The sequence below is a fragment of the Lepisma saccharinum genome, chromosome 11 (assembly GCF_977018435.1).
Source record: "Lepisma saccharinum chromosome 11, izLepSacc3.1, whole genome shotgun sequence".
NCBI lineage: Eukaryota > Metazoa > Arthropoda > Insecta > Zygentoma > Lepismatidae > Lepisma > Lepisma saccharinum.
Genome location: NC_139239.1, coordinates 51,799,686 through 51,825,460, shown reverse-complemented (window position 1 = coordinate 51,825,460; position 25,775 = coordinate 51,799,686). Strand labels below are relative to the sequence as shown.

Genomic DNA, 25,775 nt, shown 5'->3' with positions numbered 1-25,775 from the left:
TCACATACACTGTTCCCCCACGGCAACATAGATGACCAACAGTTCGGGCCCAACCTCATTAAACAATTTATATAATTCAAAATATACCAGAGGCGGACCAGCCGAATGGGACGTCTGACAATAGACTCCTCTCTCATAGTTGATGGACACATTTCAGAAATTTTCAAAAGAGCAAAGAAGATGCTTGGTTATATATTTTTCGCATGGAAAATTTTGAAAAAAGAAAATACCTTAATATACCTGTATAAAACGATAGTTCGTCCTATTCTTGAATATGCTAATGAATTATGGTTTCTGACAGCCACCAGTTATCTTCAAAAAGTTGAATCAGTTCAAAAACTTTTTATCAGGTTATTATGCACAAAGTTTAAAAAAAATGCTATGATCAACATTACTCTGAATGGTTAACAAAGTTGAATATGTTTACCTTAGAAGAAAGAAGAAAAATGAAAAGGATAAATTTTGTGCAGAAGATGTTAACTTTCCAAATTGACAGTGATTTTTTTTTTAATAATATATCTTATTAAATTCCAAGATATTCCCTTAGATAGCTATATCTCAATTCTTAAAAGGTCCAAATAAGGTCAGAGGTTTAGTACCTGATCTTGTTGAAACCTACAATTTGAATTTATGATGATTTATGATGACGTATAAGTTTTTAGGATCCACTGTATTATTTGATAATTATGTATTAAAATCTGTAATTTTGTATAATCAATTTTGACATAGTGATGTACCTGGTTGCAAAATTGTGCTCATCACTTAAATAAATATTATTATTATTAAATTACTGTGGCACTGCGGACACTTTTAATCTCTGGAAATCCAGCATTTAAGGTTTAAGCAACACTTTCTAGTAATACTGAATACAGTAGATTTTCTCTTTGATATCCAAAAAATGCTCACAGTGCTCAAATGATCTAATAGTCATTTCTATTGATATTGATTTGGAATTATTGATCGAAAATAATATAAGCGGATCTGAGAAAGATATTTCTTCACAATATTAAAATGATATTGTCTTTCAGTTGCCAGCAAATTGTGGACCAGCATGTTGAAACCTGTCGGAAATAAATCATCTACTGGATACTACCCGTCTTTCGCGTCTCACGTAAAGTGCCCAACAAAGGAAGCGCCTTACCTCTTCACTGTGAAGAACTCGAAAAAGTTTCTGGAAACTGGTCGTCAATGATTATTAAAATATACAATAAATATGTGTTGAATTTATTGAAGATGTGTGTGTGCGTGATCATTTATTACTTATGTTAATATGTTATGGCGAACTAATCTGCCGATAACCGATTTAATGCCGTTTCACTGAATCGCCTTTCGCCAAATATTTTGAGGGGGGAGATTTTCCCTCCGCTTGGAAATTTCAGTGACTGAAGTGAAAGATAATTTAAATGAAATCAGAAACTCATTGTACATTTTACTTGACTGATGAAAGTAAAGTTCAAGTAGGAAGTAAGTAAAGTTTGGATTATTGGAAACTCAAAAACTGATTGTAATTGTAAAGAATGTTTCATTTACAGAATCACAGTATAGATTTCTACCATACCGAATTTTGAAAATGTAATAATAATAAAAATTTCCCCTCATCAAAATATTCGGCGAAACGGGAATTCGCTTTTCGCGGAATTTTTTTTTTTTTGTATAATTTCCTTTCAGTCACAGTAATTCATGTTAATTATTATAAGGCCGTTGCATGAACATGATAGTTGCAAAAGTCAAAGAGTGTTTTCTAAGGGGGATGCACTATTATGGGGGAAATATGCCTCATTTACCTCTATAATCGAAACAAGTATATTGGTAGTCTACATAGTGGTTTGAATTCCACTTTAAACTGTAGGTCCAGTCCCGATTAGCCTTACTGTGCATAAAGTGGACTTAAAGCATCAACTCAATCAATCAATCAATCTATTGGTAGCCAAAGAGGTGTTCGTCGCTATGTGTTGTTCTAGCTCGTCATCAAATTGAGAAACGGTGCGATAAGTGTTGGACATTGTACGAATTTTGTTTGTCAGTGATTGTAAGGTTTATAAAAAACATTTATCAAAAAATGCGTTGTTTTTCTTTGTTTGTTTCTTTACCTCATCAAATTACATCATTATGTTAATAACTTTTCTCGACCATATTTTGGCCAGTGCATGGGACCGGTGGTCACCCACCATCAGAGGAAAGCTGACCACACGTCACCCCGCAACTGGTTGGGTGATCGCACACCTCTACTGAGGCATGTGGGAATGAGGCCGTCGGTCTGTAGTTAGGTCTTGGTCCCCAAGGGCTGTTGCACCACGGGTTATAATAATAATTATTATTATACAGAAAAAAAGTGCAAATATTCCAATTCACTTTTGTACAAACACAATTGCAATTATCGGCCTCCCCTATGGCGTAGTGGTATTGTCATCGCTTTGTAATCAAAGGGTCCCGGGTTCGATACCCTGTGAAGGCACACAACCTAGAGATGGGAGCGGGAAATAATGATTAACCTGTATAGTTGTGAATAGATATTCAGCCTGTTGTGAAGTATGTGCGGAACAGGAGGGAACATTCTCTTGTGCTATTTGCAGTGGACCCTGGTCCTCCAAGAATGAGGGTTGGGCGTGGGGATGACAACCCAATCCAGTAAAAAGAACCACATTACGAGACCTCTAAAACATGTAGCCGGACAGATGTACCGACGAGGACTGGTGTGAATAATGGGCGGGCGAATTATGGAAAGAGAAGGAATCTATATGTAGGAAGTTGGAATGTTCTATCTTTGTATAGGGGAATATACAGGGTGGCACAATAAGTCACTTAACACCCTCAGTACAAGGCCACTGCAGCGCGCAACATGAAAATGGTGATGACCAATCGTTATCAGACCAAGAGGGAACCACATTGACGCCACCCACACGGTCGGCGGCCATCTTGATGTCCGCCATCTTGAATTCAACTTCAGAATTTTAAATGGGAAGGGGGTCGTGCGACATATCAAAATGGGCTAGAATTTCACGAGGAATGCAATGGTGAAGTTTTTTTTTTTTATGTATCTTTAACCACGAAAAAGTTATGCCTGAATTCTTGTACCAATTGTGCTCCTTTTCGAGGTGTTAAAAAATGCCTTAAAATTTGTTTAGCGCTTCGGTAATGCATCGAGATCAAAGTGACGTCTATGGAGAGACGTTCGCATGCCATTGCACATTATTTTAATCGGATACATCCATGAAGAGCTGTGCATTATGAATGGTTGTCGCGAACAATTTACAGTGTGACGCTTCCATTGAATTAAAAGTCCTTCACAGTGACAAGGCTAATGTTTATGTTCATAAGGAAGTTTATAAACAGAATATTCGATGCTTTTTATCTGATAACCCATTTTCGACAGATCAAAGCTGAATGGTTAGTGTTGGTAAATTAATGGTGTGGCGTGCTGTGTGGAACACGATTGGTTAGTCAATTTTCCATCAACGGAACCTTAAATGCTTAGGGCTACTTGAATTTTTTAAATAAACAGTTTTTTTTTCATCCTTGCTTATGGAAGAAGGTACTTTTTACAGAGTTTTTTCAATAGGGAAGAACACCAGAACACTTATGGGAACGTTATGAACCAGTTTTTGTCCAAAGTTAGTTATCAGATGACAAGGGTCACATAAGATGTCCAACGGTGGTTAAGAGGGGCAGAAGTCAATTATAAGAGGGATTTATCGGTACGGAACTGGCAGAAGTGTAAATGAGATGTAGGATGGATATAATAGGATTAGTAATGTAGCAAAGGCAATACTTTGAACACAAAAGGTAGCAAAGATAGAAACGTGGTTCGATGAAGAATGTCAAAATGCAACCAAAGAGAAGAATGATGCACATAAGAGGATGCAGCAAAGAAGTGGAACAGGGAGAGTTAGGGGGGAATATCAAGAGAAATGAAGGATTGAAAAGAGAGTCCACAGTTGGAAAGCCTGCATGAGCAGAAGAGTGTAAGGCAGATGTATAAGCTGGTAAATAATACGTAGAAAAGATGCTTTTAGGCCAAGTACAACAGTCTGTAGAAATGAAACAGGCGATATTTTTAGTGACATTTATGAAACTTTAGAAAGGTGGAGAAGGCATTTTAATGATTTATTGAATGTCAGTGCAGATGTAGCCGGTATGCTGAAAGAAGGATTAAATGAAGAACAGGAAGAGGAAGGAGAAGAGGCTGTAGAGAGTCCAACATTAGATGAAGTATGGGAGGCAATCAAAATGCTTAAAAATAGTAAAGCACCTGGGATAGAAAACTTGCTAGCAGAGCTGCTTAAGCATGGGGTGGCCTAAGAGTGTCACTAAAGGTTTGAATGAAATAATAAGCATAATTTAGAAAAAAGGACAGATGCAAACTGAATGGAGGACGGGTATCATAGTAATCACTATCATCCCACCAATTTTTAGTGTTCCGTTAGATGCCTTCACTAGTGATATTTTACAAACGTCCAGAAAACTTGTAAATTAATATTTCAAGCGAGTATCATACCATGAAGCTGACACGCAACAAAAGAATGGATGTGTATTTTTTATGTAACTTTCTTGGTTATAACACGAACATTATCTGGGAGTATAATTACAAGACTTCTCGGTAATAAGCATCTTAATAATTGTAGTGACGTACAGATGAATACCACTAAGATACAAAGAAATAAATGTATTCATTTTTCTTCCATTCTTAAAATTTTCACAGCGTCATCCGCTATCCTTGGGTTAGCTCCCATGCAACAGGAGTTTTTTCCCTTCTTTATTGATTTAATCTTCCTGAAGACAGGCAATTAGTGGGAGAAGCAGAAACTCTAACTGTGCAGTGTTGTGTTCCCAGACGTCTACATAGAGCTTACACATCGAGTAAGTACAACCTTGCTTATTTTTCAAACTCAATTTTGCTTTCTAACGATTATAAAATATCATATATTTTATGCAGATATGAGGATACTGAAGCAATGAAATTTCATGGTTACGAAAGCGACAAAACGATCCTCTCTAACAGTGTAGTGGCCCATCGTACTCAAAATGTCCCTAGTTCAATTTCGGCCGAGGGCACATTGTACACTCATTCGGATTACACTTTATACTCTAACAATTCTTTTCTCCTTTGTCTGTCAACTTGTCTCTTCATATCTGTTGATTTTTCCGAAACTATTGCAGATGTAAAGATAAAATCTCGTTGACGGACAGAAATAATACAGATAAATAATAAATAAATAATGGATAAATATGAAGACTTCAACATAAACCACTCAGCTTATAGTTAGTTTTAACATGAAAGTCAACAAATTTAGCAAAATTTCACACATCTTATAATGCTGTAATATATGAAATTTTACACACAAATAGTCAGTGGGTGTCTTTGAAACATATATTGTTTTCACAAATATTAAAAGGAGTATATTTCAGATTTTGAAAAGAAAAAAAAACTTTTTTGTTTTTCAAATATTACAAAGTTCGAATATCACAGTCATGTTGCATTTCAAATTAATTTCATTAAAAACAGAAGAGAAAGATGACACTAATTTGAGCTCCCTAGGTCAAATAATTTTTGATTTACAGCTGTTTGAAGATGCAAAATGTCAAAATATTACGATTACGATTGTTGAGTTTTTGAATTCCAATAGCTCAAAACTAAGAGCCCAAAAAATCTGAAATTTTGTAATTTTTGTCCTCTTGATAGGTACAATGAATAAACAAAACAATCTTAACAATCGGAATCGTAAAGGTTCACAAATATTTTTTTATTGGTTGATTTGACACGGAATGACCCAGTGTTAGAATAAGTATTGTTTAAATGGACATTGTCCAATTAACATTGCATGCTAATGTAGAATCATTGTCAGTAACATTCAGAGAATTGTTAGTGTTTAATATGCTATCCAATTGTTGTAAATATATTTGCATTCGATTTGCACGCGCGTGTGTAGAAAGTTTTACTTTAAGAAGAGCCGTGATTTTTTATTAATATGTTACCCTGTTTTTAGCTGGCAGTAATAAGAAGAAATGTTGAGATTTTGTTACATGTGTGATTATTGAAGAGGTAAGATCATCCCTTGGACGGGTGAAAATTTACCTCAGTTACCAAGAATTCTTGGGTCTTTTGGGGAAGGAAATCCATGGAATTTTACACCTCCCATAAATTCTCACCCTGCCCGCAAGCATGGAAGTGACAGCTAAATACTGCGATATAAAATGTAGTAGGCCAAAAAATATAATTTGTCAAGCCATGTGAGATATACACAAACCCTTTGGGTTGTAACGCTGCCATTGCAAATCAAAGAGATAGTTACAACCCACAAGTGTGCGTGACTGAACCTTCTTACGACATGTTGAATTTTTATCTTACAGTAATGGAAGCGAATGCCTTAGTCCTTGGACTGATGACATTGTTACATTATAATGCTTTGGTTCCATCACTTAATGAGGTAAGTAGGACAGGAAAACTTTTGTTGTTATTGTTTTATGATGTTTTGTGTATACCTTAATATAAAAAGAGAGGTTTGTCCTCGCTCACTGACTGATCATGGTACAAACCCAAGGACTTTGGGGACGTTTTTCTCTTAGGATGGGAGATGTCACTCTATCAATGGAAATGTACAATAACTTTCGCTATGTCATTCTTTGAGGGTATCCCCCAGTGGTATTGGTGATAATGGATTCATATTAACGTCCCGTAAGCAGAATGATTCTGGTAACGGCCCATTTCTGTATAGAGTTCCGATCAACCTATTTGTTCTATAGCTACTACGCTTATTTTTTTCTGTTTGTGTATATTACTGAAGAAAGAAAGCTATTGAAGAATTTCACATTACATTGTAGAATACTTTGTTCCTTTGGAAGTAATTGAGGACTAAAAGTGGTAGACGTTGTAAGTGCCAAAAACGAAAATGTTGGGAAATCGCATCGTTCAGCACATCGGCCCGTAAGAACGTTCACACTAGTGCCTCTTTACACGCCCTTTAAACTACTTAGAGGGCTACCAGCCCAATTTCACGTTTACCACATTATAAAGCATGGCACATTTCACAGTTTAACGTGGAAAACTGTGTTTGAATTATTGTGGCACTTACAGCGTTTACCAGTTTCAGTCTTCAATTATAACTATAATCAGGGCTCGAAAAATCCCGGTCGCCAGGTCGCCATGACGACTAAAAAATTCAGTTTGGCGACTGTGATCTTTTGCTGTAATATTGCCGTTTTTTAAGTTTCTGTGTACGAAACTTTCAAGATTCTAAGTTCAAATCGCAGTACAGCGTAAGTTAGCAAATGATTATTTTATCAACGTTGTGAACATTCTATAGAATCAGTTACAATTTCTTACTCTTTTTCTCCCAACCCCCCATTTCCCGCTTTCTCACATAATTTAGCGATGTTTTGAATACGGTGATGCTCTGCTTATCGACTGATTGATTTGCTTTATTTTACTTCGCTTTTTGTGCCACTTTTGGCTAATTTGCAAAGATGGTGATGAATGATGATATGATGAAATTGATGAATGGACACTCACAAACATCCAAGCCCAGTCCGGGATTCGAAACCGGGCCCCCTGGCAATGTGCTAACCACTCCGCCACAGGGGCTGGCTCAAGTTCTTATAGTATCCACAATTACTAGTAGGTGGTTTCCAGGCGCCTGATTTTCAGAGCTGGCGGCTAGCTCTGAAGAAGATTTTCCGAGCACTGCCTACAATGACTTCATAATACCTAATAATGCATTTTGGGAGGGGCCACGGGGGGCTCCCGTACCCCTCCAGCTAAATCCGCCAGTGGGAGGGACGTTCAACTTCATATTTGTTTTGATACGTTTACAACCCAAACCCCTGGATCCTGAAATATGAAATTATTTCTATTATAAACAAAAGTTCTCAACAGATAGAGCTGTGTATATTATGCATCTCAACATAATTATGTTTTGTAGAGATCTACATAAACTGACTAATGGACATGTCTGTTATTCAAACGAATGCTAGTTTCTGATGGCAACTGATATTATACCAAACTAGTGCTTCGTAAGTACTGATATGAGAAATAAATTCAGACACTTACTGATATTGTACTAAGCTAATGTTTCATATTTATGTGCTACTGACGAAAAGTCATGAATGATAAGTGACATCTGAGAAATGCCAGTAAAAAAGTTAATGTCGAGTAAATTTCAGTAGAAGCTGAGATAAAATAACTGTTCATAGTTAAAGAAAAATTGCAAGTAACTCTATTTGGAAAAATTATATAACGTAATTTATACATTTCTTTTTTCACCGACCTCCGTCGTGGAGTGGTTAATACAGTTCGCTAGAACGCAAGTGTCCAAGGTTCGAATCCCGGTCTGAGCATGATTGATCTTCGTGATTGTCTCTTCATCAATTTCATCATACCATGACTCATCCTCATCGTCGCCATTAGCCAAAAGTGAGAGAAACGCGAGACTAAATAACATTTTTTTTTTCAGGAATTGCCGGAAAGAGGTACCGGCATTCAGGAACCCGTTCCTTCTGCTGTTCCTTTTCCATGTGAGATCCCGAGGATAACTGAGCCTGCCACTAGCGTTCATAGACTTCGACCTGGGGATATTAGAGTGATAGCAGCAATAGGGGATAGCATGACGGCCGGCACTGCATCTCTTGGTAGATTGAGTTTTTTATCCTCTCTTGCTGAGGACTCAGGTGTATCGTATGCCATAGGTTAGTTGTATGAAGGATTTTTCTTAATTTTAATATTTAGGTCCAATGTTGAGTCTATTATTTTTAACTATTATTTTACTACAATAACAGATATATTCGCGTTTTTATAGTAAGAAGAGGGGTTAGTTTTATTCGAAGTATTGTCAGTGATGAAATCTTGCATCCAACTGACCACGGCAAACACCGACAGTACATTTTAGTAGCATGTCATTTGTTTTTCACAAGCAGACATACAAAATTAGATCTGTGTGAAGGAGTTCTTAGCTTTATAAAAGGGAATCTAAATATAGATAAACCCGAAAGAGATACAGATAGATGAAGGGAAAGCTGGAAGAAAAATTGTAGAGAAGAGGGATAGTGAAGAAATACCAAAGAAATACGAGAAAGATGAAATGGAAATGAAATGAAACAAAGCAGGATTGACAGAGAAGTGAGATAGTGAAGAAATGCCAGAGAAGAAGGGCGGAGAAGAAATGTCAGAGAGGTGAGATGAAGAATAAATACCGGAGGATCAAGGTAGAGATGAAATGCTGGAGAACCGAAATAATCAAAAAGTGAAAGAGACGTGAGACAGTGAATAAATGTCAGAGAAGTGAGGTAGAGAACAAATACCAGTGAAGTGAGATAGCGAAGAAATGTCAGAGAAGTGAGAAGGAGAAGAAATATCAGAGAAAAGTGATAGTGGAGAAATAGCAGGGAAGTAAGATAGAGAAGAAATGTCAGGGGAGTGAGATAGAGAAGAAATGCCAGAGAAGTGAGATAGTGAAGAAATGTCAGGGAAGTGAGATAGAGAAGAAATGACATAAAAACCAAATAGCGAACAAATGTCAGAGAGGTGAGATAGAGAAGAAATGTCAGAGAAAGGATAGTGAAGAAATGTCAGGAAATTGAAATACAGAAGAAATATCAGGGAAGTGAGATGAAGAAGAAATGTTAGGGAAGTGAGATAGAGAGGAAATGTCAGGAAGTGAGACAGAGAAGAAGTGGCAGAGAAAGAAAGGCAGAAAGATATAAGTTAATTTCTTGTGAATGCTTGATACAAGAAACGTTCATGTAGTGCTTTTTCCTATGAGAGAGTACTTTTCGTAACTTCAACAAAACTGTTGGTCCTGATTGTTTTATTTTCTTGTATATTTTCATCCGTTTCATCACTTCAGTATTACTTTAGTAGACATTTGTTTAATATTATAATCATCTATTTCTTATCTTTACATTTCCAGGAGGTGCCAAGACATGGAGAGAGTATTTCACTCTTCCGAACATTTTAAAAGTCTTCAACCCTCGGTTAAGGGGATACACCACAAGGACTATTTTTATCACACGGAAACCTAAACACCTAAATATGGCCAAGTCTGCCATGATCCTTAAGGACACCCTGGGTGTAGCCAAAGGTCTGGTTAATCGGATAAGAAGGGACAAGAAAATAGATTTTTACAACGACTGGAAGGTACTTTAACAAGTGTAATATTAAATCAATTTATATTTAATTTTCTCAAATTGTCTCAACTTATTGTTTTAGCGTGTGATGTAGTTTGCATGTAAAATTTAACCTTTCATCTCAAGAAATTTTACGTTTTTTTCTGAATTACATTGTTTATTTTCATGGAAGAAAGGTCAAGCTAAACTGATTTTTATGAAGTGTAAGCAAATCCATTTTACAATACAAAGAAATTTTAGCTTTGGATTATTCTAAAAATTTACCCTATTTACTTCAAAGTAAAGAATCATAGTTGATATTCACATTTCGAAAACAATTTCTTAATTAAGTACGGAATTTTTGTTAATGTATGTTATACATGTTTTGTCTGACTTATGTGCAGGAATGTTGTAAACAAGAAATGAATAGAGAACGGTGAGTGAGTGATATCTTGTTGGGGTTTGATTTGGGTAAAAGTTTGCTAAATTACTAAGTTTCAACTGTGTGCTGGGGGAGAGAGGGTAAGGTAGCTGTATTGTTAGGTGTTCCCTTTTTATCTCTCTCACGTGGCAATGACCCTTGCCTCTAAAGCTATGACTATGTACAACCTTAGTGACAATGAAGTTCGACCAGTCACAAATATAGGAGTGCGTTGTGAAAGAAGGAGAACACATGCATATGCTGAACATATTTTATTCAGCAGGCTACATAGAACAAAGGAAAACATAAATTTCCGCTGCAACGCAGCAATGTATGGTGTCCACACAAAATAAAACATTTTCGTCCATCTACACGTGACATTGAAGTTCGACCACTGTTAGAGGGGATCCTTTTTACCATGGTGTGACGCCGCCCCGTCGGCGAATAACTGTGCCAATGCGTCGGGCATGCTGCGGACGAGTCGTTCAAGGTATTCCACATCGATGCGGTGCCATTCCTCCTGCAGGCAGGCGATAAGAGCAGCCACTGTCGTGGGTCCCCTCTGTTGCATACGTCGCTTAAGAACACGCCACACATTCTCAATGGGCGAGAGGTCGGGACTCGATGGTGGCCATGGCAGAGTTCGCACGTGATGGCGAGTCAACCATTCTCTTGTCAGCCGCACTGTATGCGGCCTGGCATTGTCGTGTTGAAAGATGAGACGCCGCCTGTGGAACAGGTGCCTTCGCACTGTGGGAAGATGCCGGTCCAGTATGCGTGTATAGGCGTGTGCATTCACAATGCCCTCACAGACGTGTAGTGGGCCAACCCTAGATGCCGTCATGCATCCCCATACCATCACTGACGCAGGTTTCTGTACCCGACGTGCATAACATTTTGCTTCATTCTGTTCTTCCTTCCGACAAATTACTGTTTTCCGTATTTTCCCGTACACAACATTGAAAATGGATTCGTCCGTCCACAAATCCCTGTTCCACTGCCGAAATGTCCATCCCCGGTACATTCGTGCCCACCGCAGTCGATTGCCTTTGTTCAACATGGAAAGGAAGGGTTTACGTTTCGCCTTGTACACTCGGTAACCGCATCGCTGTAGGTAACGGCGAATGGTTCTGGTTGACACTTCAATGTGAAAGCGTTCTCGAGTCCACAGTCGTAATTCGGCCAAAGAAACATGATTGTTGGTCTGGATATAGCGCCTAAATATTCGTAGGTCACGCACGCTCAGCAGGCGTTTTCGACCGGGGGCCTTACCTGGCTCTGTAGTACCCGTATTTTGGTGGTGTTTGATGATGCAGTGGATGGTTGACTTGGGTAAGTTCAGTTGGCGCCCTATTTCCCGTTCACTGAGTCCATCCCGTTGCAACTCCACCACTCTTCTCCTCACGGTGTTGTCATTAGGTTTGCCCCTGGCCATGGTGATGATGCACTGCGGTTCCTCGGTGCACAGCACGCGCTTATATACGGCGGACTCCCTTATCGTGTCCGTGACGTCATGCTTCCGTCGAATGCGCCACTATCTGGAATTTCCGTATGGGTCTGGTGCCTGGTCGAAGTTCAATGTCACGCGTATAGTTCCCCGTTTTCGTTCTTTACGTGACCTTGGGTGCAACATGCTGGGATCACGATTCTTGCCTGCTCACACACCTTCTCTTACACACATGCGTCACTTCTGCGGGTCACCCATTCCACCGCCTATGCCTCTGTGCATTTAATCACGTATTCCTTTCTGGTCGAACTTCATTGTCACCAAGGTTGTACATCTGTATTTTTTTCTTTCTTGCGCAATGGAAGAAACTTCACCCATAATTAGTCCTATTCTTAACAGTAATAGATGCAGTCATGTATTTTATGGAATTGAATATAGGTTAACTCTTGAAAAGGAAGGGATTAAAACAGTTTTTCCAGTGTTCGAATTGAAGACGGGGAGGGGAGGACTTCAGAATTCCAAATGATTGAACATTAAGGGTTGGTACCAAGGAAGGGTTCTCTGGGCATTGTCTGCCTGTTGTGTTTTCGTAAAGCTTAGAATAAGTACATGAAAATCAGATATCGATTTTGATTTCTGAACTTGCATTAATCCAACATGCCAGAAGTTTCGAGAAATAAGTTGAACCCAAAGAACCTCCCCATTAAAAACTACCATGTTTGCGCTGACCGACAAGTCTCTTGTTCCTCTATTGCAGCTGGTTACCATCTTTGTGGGGAGCGTTGATGTCTGTGCGTTTGCTTGCTACGAGGACCACGACATGTTACGAGAGCGTCGGGAAAACCTTCTGAAGGCATTCGATTATCTGGAGAAGAATCTCCCAAGAACCTTCATAAACTTAATGCCCAGCATGGGTAAGTCATTGGAGCTTTGTGAAAGGATGTTCCAAAGATGTGGGGAAGAGTATCCCTGTAGTGATTGAATGCTAGTTTGATGGTGTATCAGCCATTATGTGAAGCTTTCTCCAGAAAAACTGTGTCTGCATTAGTGGTAATTGAAAATAATTTATTACTAGATAAACTGTATTTGATACAAGATTAGCATGCACAGAATACACGTGAAAATTGAACAGCCCAAATCGCTACACATAATTTCTTCGTGACAGTTCAGCGAACATTTTTTGGTTTTAAAAGAATAAAAAAAACATTAGTTGTTATTGATTTGTACATTATAGTCGAAATATTACTCTTGAGAACATTTACTATAGTGTTGCTGTACACTATCCCGGGAATATCTGGAGCAAGGCTGCGCATAACGATGTATAAGGAAAGAAAGTAAGTGGACGGAGCGAAGCAGTAAATGTCACTGCAAATGGCTGGTATATTACTTTTCCGGAATGTCTGGAGTAGCGACGCGAAGAGGCGAAAGCTTGTGGGCGGAGCCAGACTAGGCGGAGAAGGGTGCAGAATGCAGAATTCCCTTAGCAGGCTTGCGAGCTGTCATGTTTACTACAGAACTACTGGACCAGTCGAGTCGCCCTCTCCCGCGCGGTTCCCTCCCCTCCGCGCGTTCATTGGACGAGGCACACAGCCGCAACGTGCGCTAAGGACGCGTTCGCGTTCTCTTACTCCAGACGTTCCGGAAAAGGAATATAGCTGCAGTCGCTTTTCTCCTTCGAGTTCATTGGTCGAGTCCTCCCGAGACACTACTTGCGCAGACACTTGCTTCCGTTCGCTTGCTTCAGTAATTCCCAGGACAGAGTATAAGTACGGACTTATAAAATATAATCTTCTGTGTCCGAAAATTCTGCACCTTTGTCCTTGGTTTCCTTATCTGACGCGGCGATGAGACGATTCCGCGATGAAAAGCTATAAACCAATTTTTGGACTGAAATAACAGGGTGCGACGATTGTGCGGTGAAATACGGTATGTAAAAGCCCAAAAGCGATGTCAAGATTTGTGTTTAATCCACTTTAATCTGTAGGCCAATCGGGACTTAAAATTTAAATTGCGATTTGAAGCATCCTGGAATCGAACCTGGACCCCTAGATCGCAATGCAACGACGTTATCCAGTACCCTATCTGCAAGCCAATCTGCATTACATTGAACGACAGACTTATTGACTAGTATAATTTCAAAGTTTACCCCATAGTGCCAGTCGTGTGGACCACACACGAAAATTTTACATAAAAATCAACCTTAAATAAGAAATTTGACTCCATTGTTTCATGATTGGCAACTAAGATAACGTGCACCCTCTAAATATGTTTCATTGAGTAAAATACGAGTTGTACAAAAGAAAGACTCTCCCTCGTATATATTATATTGTATTTATATTACAGTGCACTCTCTTTAATTCGAGCTTGGATCATTCGAATTACTTGATAATTCGAACAAAAGTTTATTCCACTTGAGACCATCTTTTATGATGTTTCTTTCAATTCGAATTTTATACAATTCTAACTTTTTCGTGTCCCCTTCGAATTCGAATAAAAATGACCACTGTATATTATTAACAATTTACTAACATAATAGTAATTTGGTAAAATTGGTCTGCCGTTCGCGGGTCCCGGGTTCGAATCGTGAATGTTTGTTTGTGTTTGTCTGTCCTGTTGAAAACTGAAGAAAACTGAATAATAGAAGTACACGAAAATGAAAAACAAGATGTGAAAATAGTTGTTTTTTTTTACTTTAAGTACGTACTTAAGTGCTGTGTTTTAATCTCGTCACACAAATTGCGCGTTCTTTGTGAATGTCCATTCACCAATTTCATGTAATAATGACTAATTTTCATCGTCGCGATTAGCTACAAGTGGAAGAAAAGCGACACTAAATAACAAAAATACAAATAGAAATTACATTTTGAATCGTGACTAGATTTGAATCGGTTCCACAACGGCACGTTGCAAAGTCTGATATACGTAAATTATTCCATATAATAGTAAGACTTTTTAAAATTAATTTCTATTTTCTGAATTACCTACCTCTTCTCATTGCAGAGATTAGTGTATTGCAGGGTAGTCCAACAGGAATGTCACGTTCTTGTCTACTGTTGAGAGGTGTGATCTGCCGATGTGCATTTTCTATGAAGATCGAAGAGTTATCTAGGATAGAAAAAATGATCTACAAATTAGACGAAGATCTGGTATGTTTACGGCAAACATTTTTACTGTTTTTTTTTTTCTGGCACGTGGCTATATTTATTTTATTCTGATAGAACGGGGGGACTAAGTAAGAGAGAAACATGGAAAGGTACTTTTCAACCGCGACAGACTTGCCTAGTTTGAGTGAGCGAATCCAATGCAAAACGAAAAGTAGGAGGATAGCTTACGCGAAAGTAAGTTTCGTTTTCCAGATGAGTATTTGCTCTGTATGTGTTCAATTGTTTATTGTTCGCTTTACAATAGGGTGACTTTACTAATTTTGAAACTTCAGCTTTCTGCAGCAGACCATTTTCACGAAACCTGCTTCCTATCTGCGTTCCACCTGCATCGACCATCCCTATCTTGCTACTGGACTCCTCCAATTGGCCCATGCGCACTTACAGATGGGGGACAAAATAATACGAACACCTGTGAAAAAGTATGCCACATTTCACACCGGCAGTACAGCAGCACCACCTGGCACTGAAGTCTGCCACCTAGTGGCTGTGAAGGGGAAGGTATTAGTTTGCCAACAGCAGTCATTGGTGGTGCATTCGTCTATCATACGCTCTCAAGAGACACTGCAATGTCAGACCTGACAGAGTTCCAAAGAGGCATGATTGTTGGAGCACGTTCAGCTGGAGCCACGGTGACTGAAACCTCAAAGCTTGTTGGGTGTGCAAGGAGCACAGTATCAGCCGTTATGACAGCGTACACAACACAAGGTAAGATGGCGTCTTCAAAGCACAACATTGGACGACAGACAAAGCTTGCTGCTCGGGATAGGAGGGTGTTGAAGCGCATAGTGGCCCGAAAGCACAAGCAATCGTTATCCGAGATAACATCTGAAATGAACAGGCATCTCCAGGACCCCATTTCAACCAAGACTGTCAAAAGGGAACTCCATGCTGCAAACATTCATGGCCGAGTGGCAATTCGTAAGCCATTGGTGACATCACGTAATGCTGTCAAGCGACGCCAATGGTGCAGAGCTCACAGAAGTTGGTCCCCACAGCAGTGGCAACAAGTCATCTGGTCTGATGAATCAACATTCACGTTATTTCAGACCATGGGGCGCGTTTATGTGTGGAGAACGCCTCGAGATGCATTTCATCCTGACTGCCTCTTGCCGACTGTGAAGCATGGAGGTGGGTCCATTATGGTATGGGGCGCGATATCTTGGCATGGTGTGGGACCACTTGTTTTTCTGCATGGGAAGATCAATGCCAGTCACTATCGCAGCATTCTGGGGGATCATCTCCATCCTTTTGTCCAGACTTTATTTCCTGGGGACCGACCGCTTTTTCAAGACGACAACGCTCCTATCCACACTGCTGGGTCTGTCCAAACATGGTTTGAAGAACATGACGATGAAGTAGGACATCTTGAATGGCCCCCACAGTCTCCTGACCTGAACATTATAGAACATTTGTGGGGATATTTGGAGTCCAAACTTCGTGCTCGAAGTCCGCCTCCAGCCACACTTTCGGAATTGGAGACTGCTCTGGAGGAAGAATGGCTCCATATTCCCTTAAACATTGTGCATGACCTCTATGCGTCCATCCCACGTCGCATACAAAGTGTACTTCAGTCACAGGGTGGTCCAACCCCCTATTAATAAAGATTTTCTCTACATTCACAGGTGTTCGTATTATTTTGTCCCCCATCTGTACATCGATGGTAGCGGAAAAGGTAGATGGACTGTAATAAGCATTGTAGGAAAAAGTAAGAGCAAGAAGGAAAGAGATAGATAGAGAACCAGAAGAAGGAAGAATGGAAGACTATAAAGTTTATATGTGACCAACAAGGGCGCCCATATGGGGGGGCAGGGGGGGCACTTACCCCCATAAAATTTCTGGAAAGAGTTAATGTAATTCGAATGATGAAATTGTAGAATTTTTTTTAACGAAAAGTATCGTTTTCTGTAACTTACAGACCTTAAGTTACAGCAACTATTATTACTGTAGTATTTGCTATATCATTATTATTTGAAGTATGGTTACATTTAAGCTTACAGCCTATTTTACACTGATTGTATAAAAACTGCTTTTTTTCCTACATGAATTAATATGATAAGTATACAGTTATGCAAATTGTATTAGATAGCTATACAAAATATGGAAATTAAAAATGTATGTAATTTTAAAAAAAAGTAAGTGGTAGTAGTAATGGTAATAGTAATATAATAACAAAAAAATCAAAGCAACAATAATAGCAGTAATAATATCAATAATAATAATAATAATAAAAGTTTCTTTGAGACTGCCCCCATGGGAAAAAATCCTTCGGGCGCCTTTGGTGACCAACCAGACTCCACGACATCACTGCCTTGCAAATAGTGTCAACTTTTTTTCTACTTATCCTTGAAAATCACATTGTGTTTCAATTTAACCTATCTGCACCTAGATTTCCTGACAATTCTTCACCTTCTTTCAGGCAGAGCGATACAGCAACAATGACAATTTCACCATTGTCTCGCAGCCATTTCTTCACGGATTAAATCATATTCCAGCCGAGATAATGAGCAATGAGACACTGTATGCACCAGACTGTGTTCACTTCAGCCAAAAAGGCCATGCAATTGGTAAGGCTAGGAAAATAATTTAATTTGAAAAACATGTGGCAAATGATGCCTACAATCGCACTTTGATTTGGATATAGTACTGCATGTTGTTACTAATGTAATTAACTAGAAGTATAACTTCCGTACATCAACGGAGCTAACGTTTAGTTACAATATGTTTAATCCTATTTAATGTTGTAGATCAAGGGCATCAAGCCAATATTAACATTAATATCGCTTAAAATAACTATTAGAGTAAACTAGACAAATATGGGATACCATTTTTGTTTTGAATAATAACTATTAAAGGAAAAAATTAAACATTAAGATGTTGCAATGATATGTAAGGAGACATGTGAGGTAGATTGATTGATTGATAGAATTGCTTGATTTTTACTTCGCTTCTTGTGCCACTTTTGACTAATTTGCGAAGATGAGGATGAGTGATGATATGATGAAATTGATAAATGAACACTCACAAACATCCACGCCCAGGCCAGGATTCGAACCCGGGACCCCTGGCGTCGTAGCACGATGTGCTAACTAGACATGTTAGGTGTAATCCTATATAAGATAGACGCTTAGCAGAAAAGTAAACAAAAGTTAAAAAAGGACAAATGTGTACATTTGGGAAAGGGTCGACAAATATGGAATACCTGGTGCTATACTATATCAAAAAAATAAATATAAGACCTAAATGCAGTGGCGGCGATTGGGTTTCAAACTAGAGGGGCAAGGACCCAAAACTGGTGGGGGGGGCGGTCAAGGACACTTTATATTTTTCCTTGGTAGTTAAGGCTTAACTTAGTGCAGTGGCAAAAGTAGCAAAAACTGGGGGGGGGGGGGCAAATACCTCCCTCGCCCCTTCTAATCGCCGCCACTTCCTAAATGTTATATTTGTATACCAAAATAAGGAGAAATAGACAAACTGATACAATTGTGGAACATGCCAATCTGGTCAAATGTATCGTGTGAGATAGCAGTGAGGAACATAACAGCAGAAATTGTTCCAACAGCCAAGAAGAGTCTAATGGGTCAATCCATATGAATTCATACAACCTGGTTGCTTGACCATTTTTAAAAACGTTTATTTTTTGTGGGGTGTGAGCCTCATATATTGACAGTTCATAACCACTCTTATTTTATTTTTACTATCACCTATTTGAAGATGGCGGGCATTTTTTTATCATGGCGCGCGTCATTTTCTCCATTCGTAAGCAACAGCGGCAACTTTTTTCTCTCAGCTCTGGTAAGTCCTACGACAATGAGACAAAGTCTGTGATGTTAAGCACATTATAGGCTACAATTATATTTCTGTGTAATTTTCTAAATATTATTCCTTCATAATAAATTTTAAGGTCAAAATTGTGTATTTTAATTGCTCAAAATGACATTTTCGGACTTTTTTTGGGGGGGGGGGGGGAAGGCAGTTTGTTTGACACTTGAATTTTTTTGTGCAAGTACCTGTGTACCAATAGAGTATGTCAAAATTATTTTAAGCTTGAGACTTTAATATTTGTTTTTCTACAGGGTCATAAACATGTACTTTTTGTTAAAAAATTCCAAGTTCAGTGTTAAATATCTCTGGTGGGCAGTTGTTTAAAAATCTGAAATTTGTACACAATACAGTACTTCATGATAAGTAACGTCAGTAAAAATTTTGAGTTTGAGATTTAATTGGTTTAAGAGATACAAAACTCGTGAAAAATTCAACATTTTGCATTAAATATGGCATGTCTTATTTCATTTCTTATTAACATTTTGTGTTGAAATTCTGCAAACTGTAATTTGGAATGTCAATGAACAACATTACAATCCCAAAATGGCTCTGCAATAAAGTATATAAACGAGGGCGTGCTGAAAAGTAACGCTTCCTATATTTTTATTTTCTTTGTTACCTTGTAAACGCATTTTGGATTTTGAGCAACCATACATTGCACTTACAAGACTTTCCCGGTTCTCCATTGAAGGTTTCAAACTTCTATCGCCAGGGGGTGCTGAACTATTGCGAGGAAAATGTCAGCATGTAACCATGCAATGTCGGTGGAGCACCTGAAGTAGCGTGCAGTGATCGAGTTTTTAAACGCAGAAAATGTGCTACAAATTGACATTCACCTGAGACTGAGGGCACTTTATGGGGATGAATGTGTAGACATCAGTACTGTGCGATCATGGGCTGTTCATGCTCATAAAGATAACTCCAGCTGAACACGATTCCGATGACGTCCATCAGTTGCAGTTCGCGGCCTTTCATTCCATTCTCTCAAATAGCTGAGATTTCTTTAGCTGGGGTTATCTTTATGAGCATGAACAGCCTATGATCGCACAGTACTGATGTCTACACATTCATCCCCATAAAGTGCCCTCAGTCTCAGATGAATGTCAATTTGTAGCACATTTTCTGCGTTTAAAAACTCGATCACTGCACGCTACTTCAGGTGCTCCACCGACATTGCATGGTTACATGCTGACATTTTCCTCGCAATAGTTCAGCACCCCCTGGCGATAGAAGTTTGAAACCTTCAATGGAGAACCGGGAAAGTCTTGTAAGTGCAATGTATGGTTGCTCAAAATCCAAAATGCGTTTACAAGGTAACAAAGAAAATAAAAATATAGGAAGCGTTACTTTTCAGCACGCCCTCGTTTATATACTTTATTGCAGAGCCATTTCGGGATTGTAATGTTGTTCATTGACATTCCAAATTACAGTTTGCAGAATTTCAACACAAAGTGTTAATAAGAAATGAAATAAGACATGCCATATTTAATGCAAAATGTTGAATTTTTCACGAGTTTTGTATCTCTTAAACCAATTAAATCTCAAACTCAAAATTTTTACTGAAGTTACTTATCATGAAGTACTGTATTGTGTACAAATTTCAGATTTTTAAACAACTGCCCACCAGAGATATTTAACCCTGAACTTGGAATTTTTTAACAAAAAGTACATGTTTATGACCCTGTAGAAAAACAAATATTAAAGTCTCAAGCTTAGAATAATTTTGACATACTCTATTGGTACACAGGTACTTGCACAAAAAAATTCAAGTGTCAAACAAACTGCCTTCCCCCCCCCAAAAAAGTCCGAAAATGTCATTTTGAGCAATTAAAATACACAATTTTGACCTTAAAATTTATTATGAAGGAATAATATTTAGAAAATTACACAGAAATATAATTGTAGCCTATAATGTGCTTAACATCACAGATTTTGTCTCATTGTCGTAGGACTTACCAGAGCTGAGAGAAAAAAGTTGCCGCTGTTGCTTACGAATGGAGAAAATGACGCGCGCCATGATAAAAAAAATGCCCGCCATCTTCAAATCGGTGATAGTAAAAATAAAATAAGAGTGGTTCTGAATTGTCAATATATGAGGCTCACACTCCACAAAAAATAAACGTTTTTAAAAATGGTCAAGCAACCAGGTTGTATGAATTCATATGGATTGACCCTAATGAGACATGAATATATTTCTAGAAATCACACACACTCCGCCTGAATAACCTTCATATTCGTCGTGTCCCCATTCTTGAAACAGGCCACACTGGACCCCCTGCTCACCTTGATGATACCATTCCATATTTATCGCGGCCTCCCCCATGGCGCAGTGGTAGCGTCATTGCCTTGTAATCAAGGGGTCCCGGGTTCGATACCCGGTGGAGGCACAAGTGGTTCGGATCCCACTTTAAACTGTAGGTCCAGTCCCGATTAGCCTTACTGTGCATAAAGTGGACTTAAAACAGCAACTCAAACCAAAACCATATTTATCGCCCCTTCGGTATTCCATATTTGTCTCGCCGCCATGTTGGCTTTGTCTTTCCCGCAGCAGCCATCCTTCCTCGAAACATATTTCAACACCTCCATCCACTGATAGCTCCAAATGTACACATGTCAACACCAACGTACACTAAATTATTTGCGAATACATGCATACCTGCAAACCTTTTTCCACAGCCAAACTGTTCTTGTGCATCAACCAGCAAACACGTCCAGGTTCCACCAAAGTAGTCTCACAACTAACGGGGCTGCCTATTAAGATGTGGTTCATTAGCTTTCAGCCAGATGTCGACACATATTATACTACATATATAGATACGTCGGTGTTCCATATTTATTACCCTATTCCATACTTGTCTACTTTTCTCTTTTTTTTTTAAGTTCACTTTATGCACAGATGGGCTAATCGGCAGGCCTCTCCGATGGCGTAGCGGCAACACTGTCGCCGTGTAATGAAGGAGTCCCACGTTCGATACCAGGTGAAGGTACATGGTTCGGATCCCATTTTAAACTGTAGTTCCAGTCCCGATTAGTCCATCTGTGCTTAAAGTGTACTTAATTATATCAAACTTTGGCTTTGGCTAATCGGGACTGGACCTACAGTTTAAAGTAGATTGCGAACCAGTATGTCTTTCCACCAGGGACCCCTTGATCGAAGTTACCATTATACATCTGGAGGCTCCTACTTGAATCCTAATGGAAATACAGTATTACTCCCATTGCCGTCGAAAAGTGAGAGGGTACAATGAACATCTCCCACAACGGTGGATAGTTCATGCATGAGATCTCATTTTTGTGGATCTTTGTTCCACCGTTGCCTCAAGATCTGGTGGAGCTGAAAGAGCACATCATTGGAACCTTGCTGATTCGCGCATGGGCTGAATTATAATAACATAACGCGTGGTTAACATTATGGTGGATCTGTTCTTTAAAGCATGGATTAGCATATAATATGTGACACCGAGATCTGTAAATTTTGTGACCCTTGTCGTTTGTTGTCCTCCAATTTGATATTGGAAGTTTTTTGCAGCTTGAATGTTGTTATAGATAATACCTCATACTTATCAAGATTAAATGAGTCTATTATTATCCGTTTACGTCTCTGCAACGCACGTCAAGGTTATCTTTGTCAGAGTAAATTAGGTGGAAAGCAAATAGTAGGCAACTCGATTTTGTAAATATTTTTGGCAGGTCATTGATACAAAGTAAGAAAAGTAATGGCCCAATTTGGAGCCTTGCGGTATCCCATAGGACATAGGGTATTCCCTAGATATCCTCTACAATTAACAAATTGATTTCGGTTCATTAGGTAAGATTCTAGTAGAATAATTACGTTTTTAGAAACATTAAAATATTATAACTTTTGTAGTAAAATATCATGATCCAAGTCAGCATAGAATACATCTACCTGTTCCCCTTCGCCTAATTCATAAGCTACAAAATTTCCTCAAAATTTGTAGCTTATGAATTAGCTAGAATTTGTAATTTTTGTCGACCTCTGCTATATAAAGCCATGTTACATGGGTGGTAGGTATAGCCGTTCCTTATGGTGCCCATTGTCCTCGCATATACAGGGTAGTCCAAAAGTGCAGAACGAGCCGAATAAAACCGAAATGCATGCGGCTATTGAAATTTTATATGTGTACATGTAGTTTGGGGATGAGAAAAACCTATCGAACTGCTTTTGACATATGGTCCCCATCTTGAAAGACGCCATCTTGGTTCGATATCACTTCTTTTAAATGGGAACCTAGGCATGTGACACATGAAATTACACTGGAAAAAGCTCATAAACACGATGGTAACATTGATTTTTGCAAAACTGTATTCATGTTCATTCTACAGGGTGTTAAAGAAGTGTTTTCAACGGTTTCTCTCATTGTTGCAGGATGTTAGAGGATATGCTGAATGTGTCCACCATTGTTGGCCAGTTTCATATTGAGTCGATTCACCCATTCCTGATGGACTTTCGATAAGATGTCGGGTGTGATGCTTGCACAGCACTCGACAATTCTGTCTTTCAAATGTTCCATATCACAAAGTTTTACGGAATAGACCAGTGATTTCACGTGACCCCACAGATAAAAATCGAGGGGAGTCAGGTCCCGCGAGCCTGGTGGCCATTCCACAGCTCCCCAGCGACCTATCAACCGATTGGGAAACTGGATGTTCAGATAGTCCCTAACATTGTGACCAAAATGCGGGGGAGCGCCGTCATGTTGAAAGAACTCAGGGAAACTGCCATCCTCGATCATGAGAGATGGAGACACTTATATATCCAGTAAGTTCAAATAATCCTCTGCATTGTGGGTACCGTGAATGAAGAAAGGTCCTACCACACGGGTTCCCCATATACCACACCATATGATCACTTTTGAACGGAGGACTGTCCCAGATGTATCCACCCAATGAGGATTCGATTCAGACCAGTATCTCATGTTTTGTCTGTTCATCTCCCCATTGAGATAAATATTTGCTTCATCACTGAACAACGCCTTGTGAGGGAAGGTAGGGTCTTGTAACACACCTTACGGGACATTTCTTCTGCAAATTCAACCCTACGGTCAGGATCGTCCTCACTCAGGTGATGAAGCAATTGGATCTTGTATGGATGCCATTTGTCTTTTTAGAATCCTCATAATGGAAGCACAACCCACACAAGTAACAGCAGCATGACTTCAGGTACTACGGTGCGGACTCAACGTAACTGCCGCCAACACAGCTGTTGATGTCGCTTCATCTGTGGCTACCTTAGGGCTACCTGATTTGGGCCTGTTTGCAACAGATTCAGTCTCTCTGAATTTAACGAACAGTATCCGTACAGTGCTGTCAACATTGGGATCTCGTTCTGGATGGCGCTGATTGAACTCATCGGCGATGACTTTCGAGCTTCTTTCCCCTCACATCAGGATGATTTCCACGCGTTCTGCTTGTGTTAGCTCCATTTCTTAGTGCACCTGCAACAATGAGAGAAACCGTTGAAAACACTTCTTTAACACCCTGTAGCATGAACATGAATACAGTTTTGCAAAAATGAATGCTACCATCGTCTTTGTGAGCTTTTTCCAGTGTAATTTCATGTGTCACATGCCTAGGTTCCCATTTAAAAGAAGTGATCTCGATCCAAGATGGCGTCTTTCAAGATGGGGACCATATCTCAAAAGCGGTTCGGCACGTTTTCCTCCATCCCCAAACTACATGTACACATTTCAATAATCGCATGCATTTCGGTTTTATTCGGCCCGTTCCGCACTTTTGGACCACCCTGTAGTATTTTTTTCAAATACTTTGCAGAAAGTTGGTAGAATTGACTCTGGCCTAAAGCAGTGTTCTTTTCAGTTACCTTTTTTGGGATGGGATCATCTTTAGTGAATCTTCATTTTGCTGGGATATATGTGTGTCTGACACTTACGATAGCAAGTACAAATAGACATGAAAAAGTTTTCTGTATATCTGTCAGTGTCCAACATACAAGTATATTAACATAAAAAAAACTACTGTTGGTATCTTTCAGTTGCCCTCTCGTTGTGGGCCAACATGTTGGAGCCAGTCGGCAAGAAATCAACGGCTGAACACCATCCATCTGTTCCGCCACGCATCAAGTGTCCAACAAAGGAAGCGCCTTTCTTCTTCACTGTTAAGAACTCGAAGAAGTTTCTCGAAACTGGACGACAATGACTTTAGAAGATGCAATAAATATGTGCTGAATTTATTACAGATGTGTGTTCTCATTTGACTTAGTGTTATGTCTTATTATTTATGACATAAACAGAATTATACATCTCAAGAGTTGAACTTCATAAATAGGATTGGATTGATTTAAAAATTGTTTGGGTGCGTCGGCACTAAAGGCCATTTTGCACCCTTCAATGTATACGGGGAAGTAGCTCCTTATCTAAAATTCTGACTAAAATCTTAAAAAGGGGTGTAAATAGCCCCTTGGGAAAACATTAAAAGATGCAGGGTTGTAAAAAGACCTGCACGAGACAAACACAACACATTAAAAAGTCAGAACAACCAAACTAAAAACCTCCTTACAGACGGTGGAAGAGTCCAGCTCTTCGTAAAAAACTAAAAACATTTGATAAAATGATGCTGTCATCACCCAAGAGGGATGACAAACAGCCGGAAATGTTAAAAATCTGCCGGAGGTAAGCAAGATCGACACATTCCACGAGAATGTGTCAAATGCGTAAAGTAACATTACAAACACGACATAACGGAGGGTCCAGCCCTTGCAGCAAGTGACTATGTGAAAGACGGCTGTGTCCTAGACGCATGCGAGTTAGAGTGACTTCTTCTCGCCGAGAGGGACGGGACGAGGAAC

At 39.2% G+C, this 25,775-nt stretch overlaps 2 protein-coding genes across 2 annotated transcripts in view; both read left to right on the top strand.

Annotated features, from left to right (window-relative positions):
* The window catches only part of LOC145995242 (phospholipase B1, membrane-associated-like), a 77,257-nt gene extending 76,018 nt beyond the window's left edge, over positions 1 to 1,239 (top strand). The window contains exon 8 of the mRNA XM_083131810.1: positions 1,029 to 1,239. Coding sequence (XP_082987936.1) covers positions 1,029 to 1,192 — 164 coding nt within the window. The 3' untranslated portion in view covers positions 1,193 to 1,239. The remainder of the gene's footprint in view (positions 1 to 1,028) is intronic.
* A 3,564-nt stretch (positions 1,240 to 4,803) lies between these two features.
* Positions 4,804 to 25,157, top strand: LOC145995241 (phospholipase B1, membrane-associated-like). The gene is made up of 8 exons (XM_083131809.1): positions 4,804 to 4,857; positions 6,349 to 6,425; positions 8,448 to 8,679; positions 9,900 to 10,126; positions 12,721 to 12,877; positions 14,964 to 15,109; positions 17,544 to 17,691; positions 24,963 to 25,157. The coding sequence occupies exons 2-8, from the start codon at positions 6,351 to 6,353 to the stop codon at positions 25,124 to 25,126; spliced, it is 1,149 nt and encodes a 382-aa protein (XP_082987935.1). The 5' UTR covers positions 4,804 to 4,857; positions 6,349 to 6,350; the 3' UTR covers positions 25,127 to 25,157.
* The last annotated feature ends 618 nt before the right edge of the window (positions 25,158 to 25,775 follow it).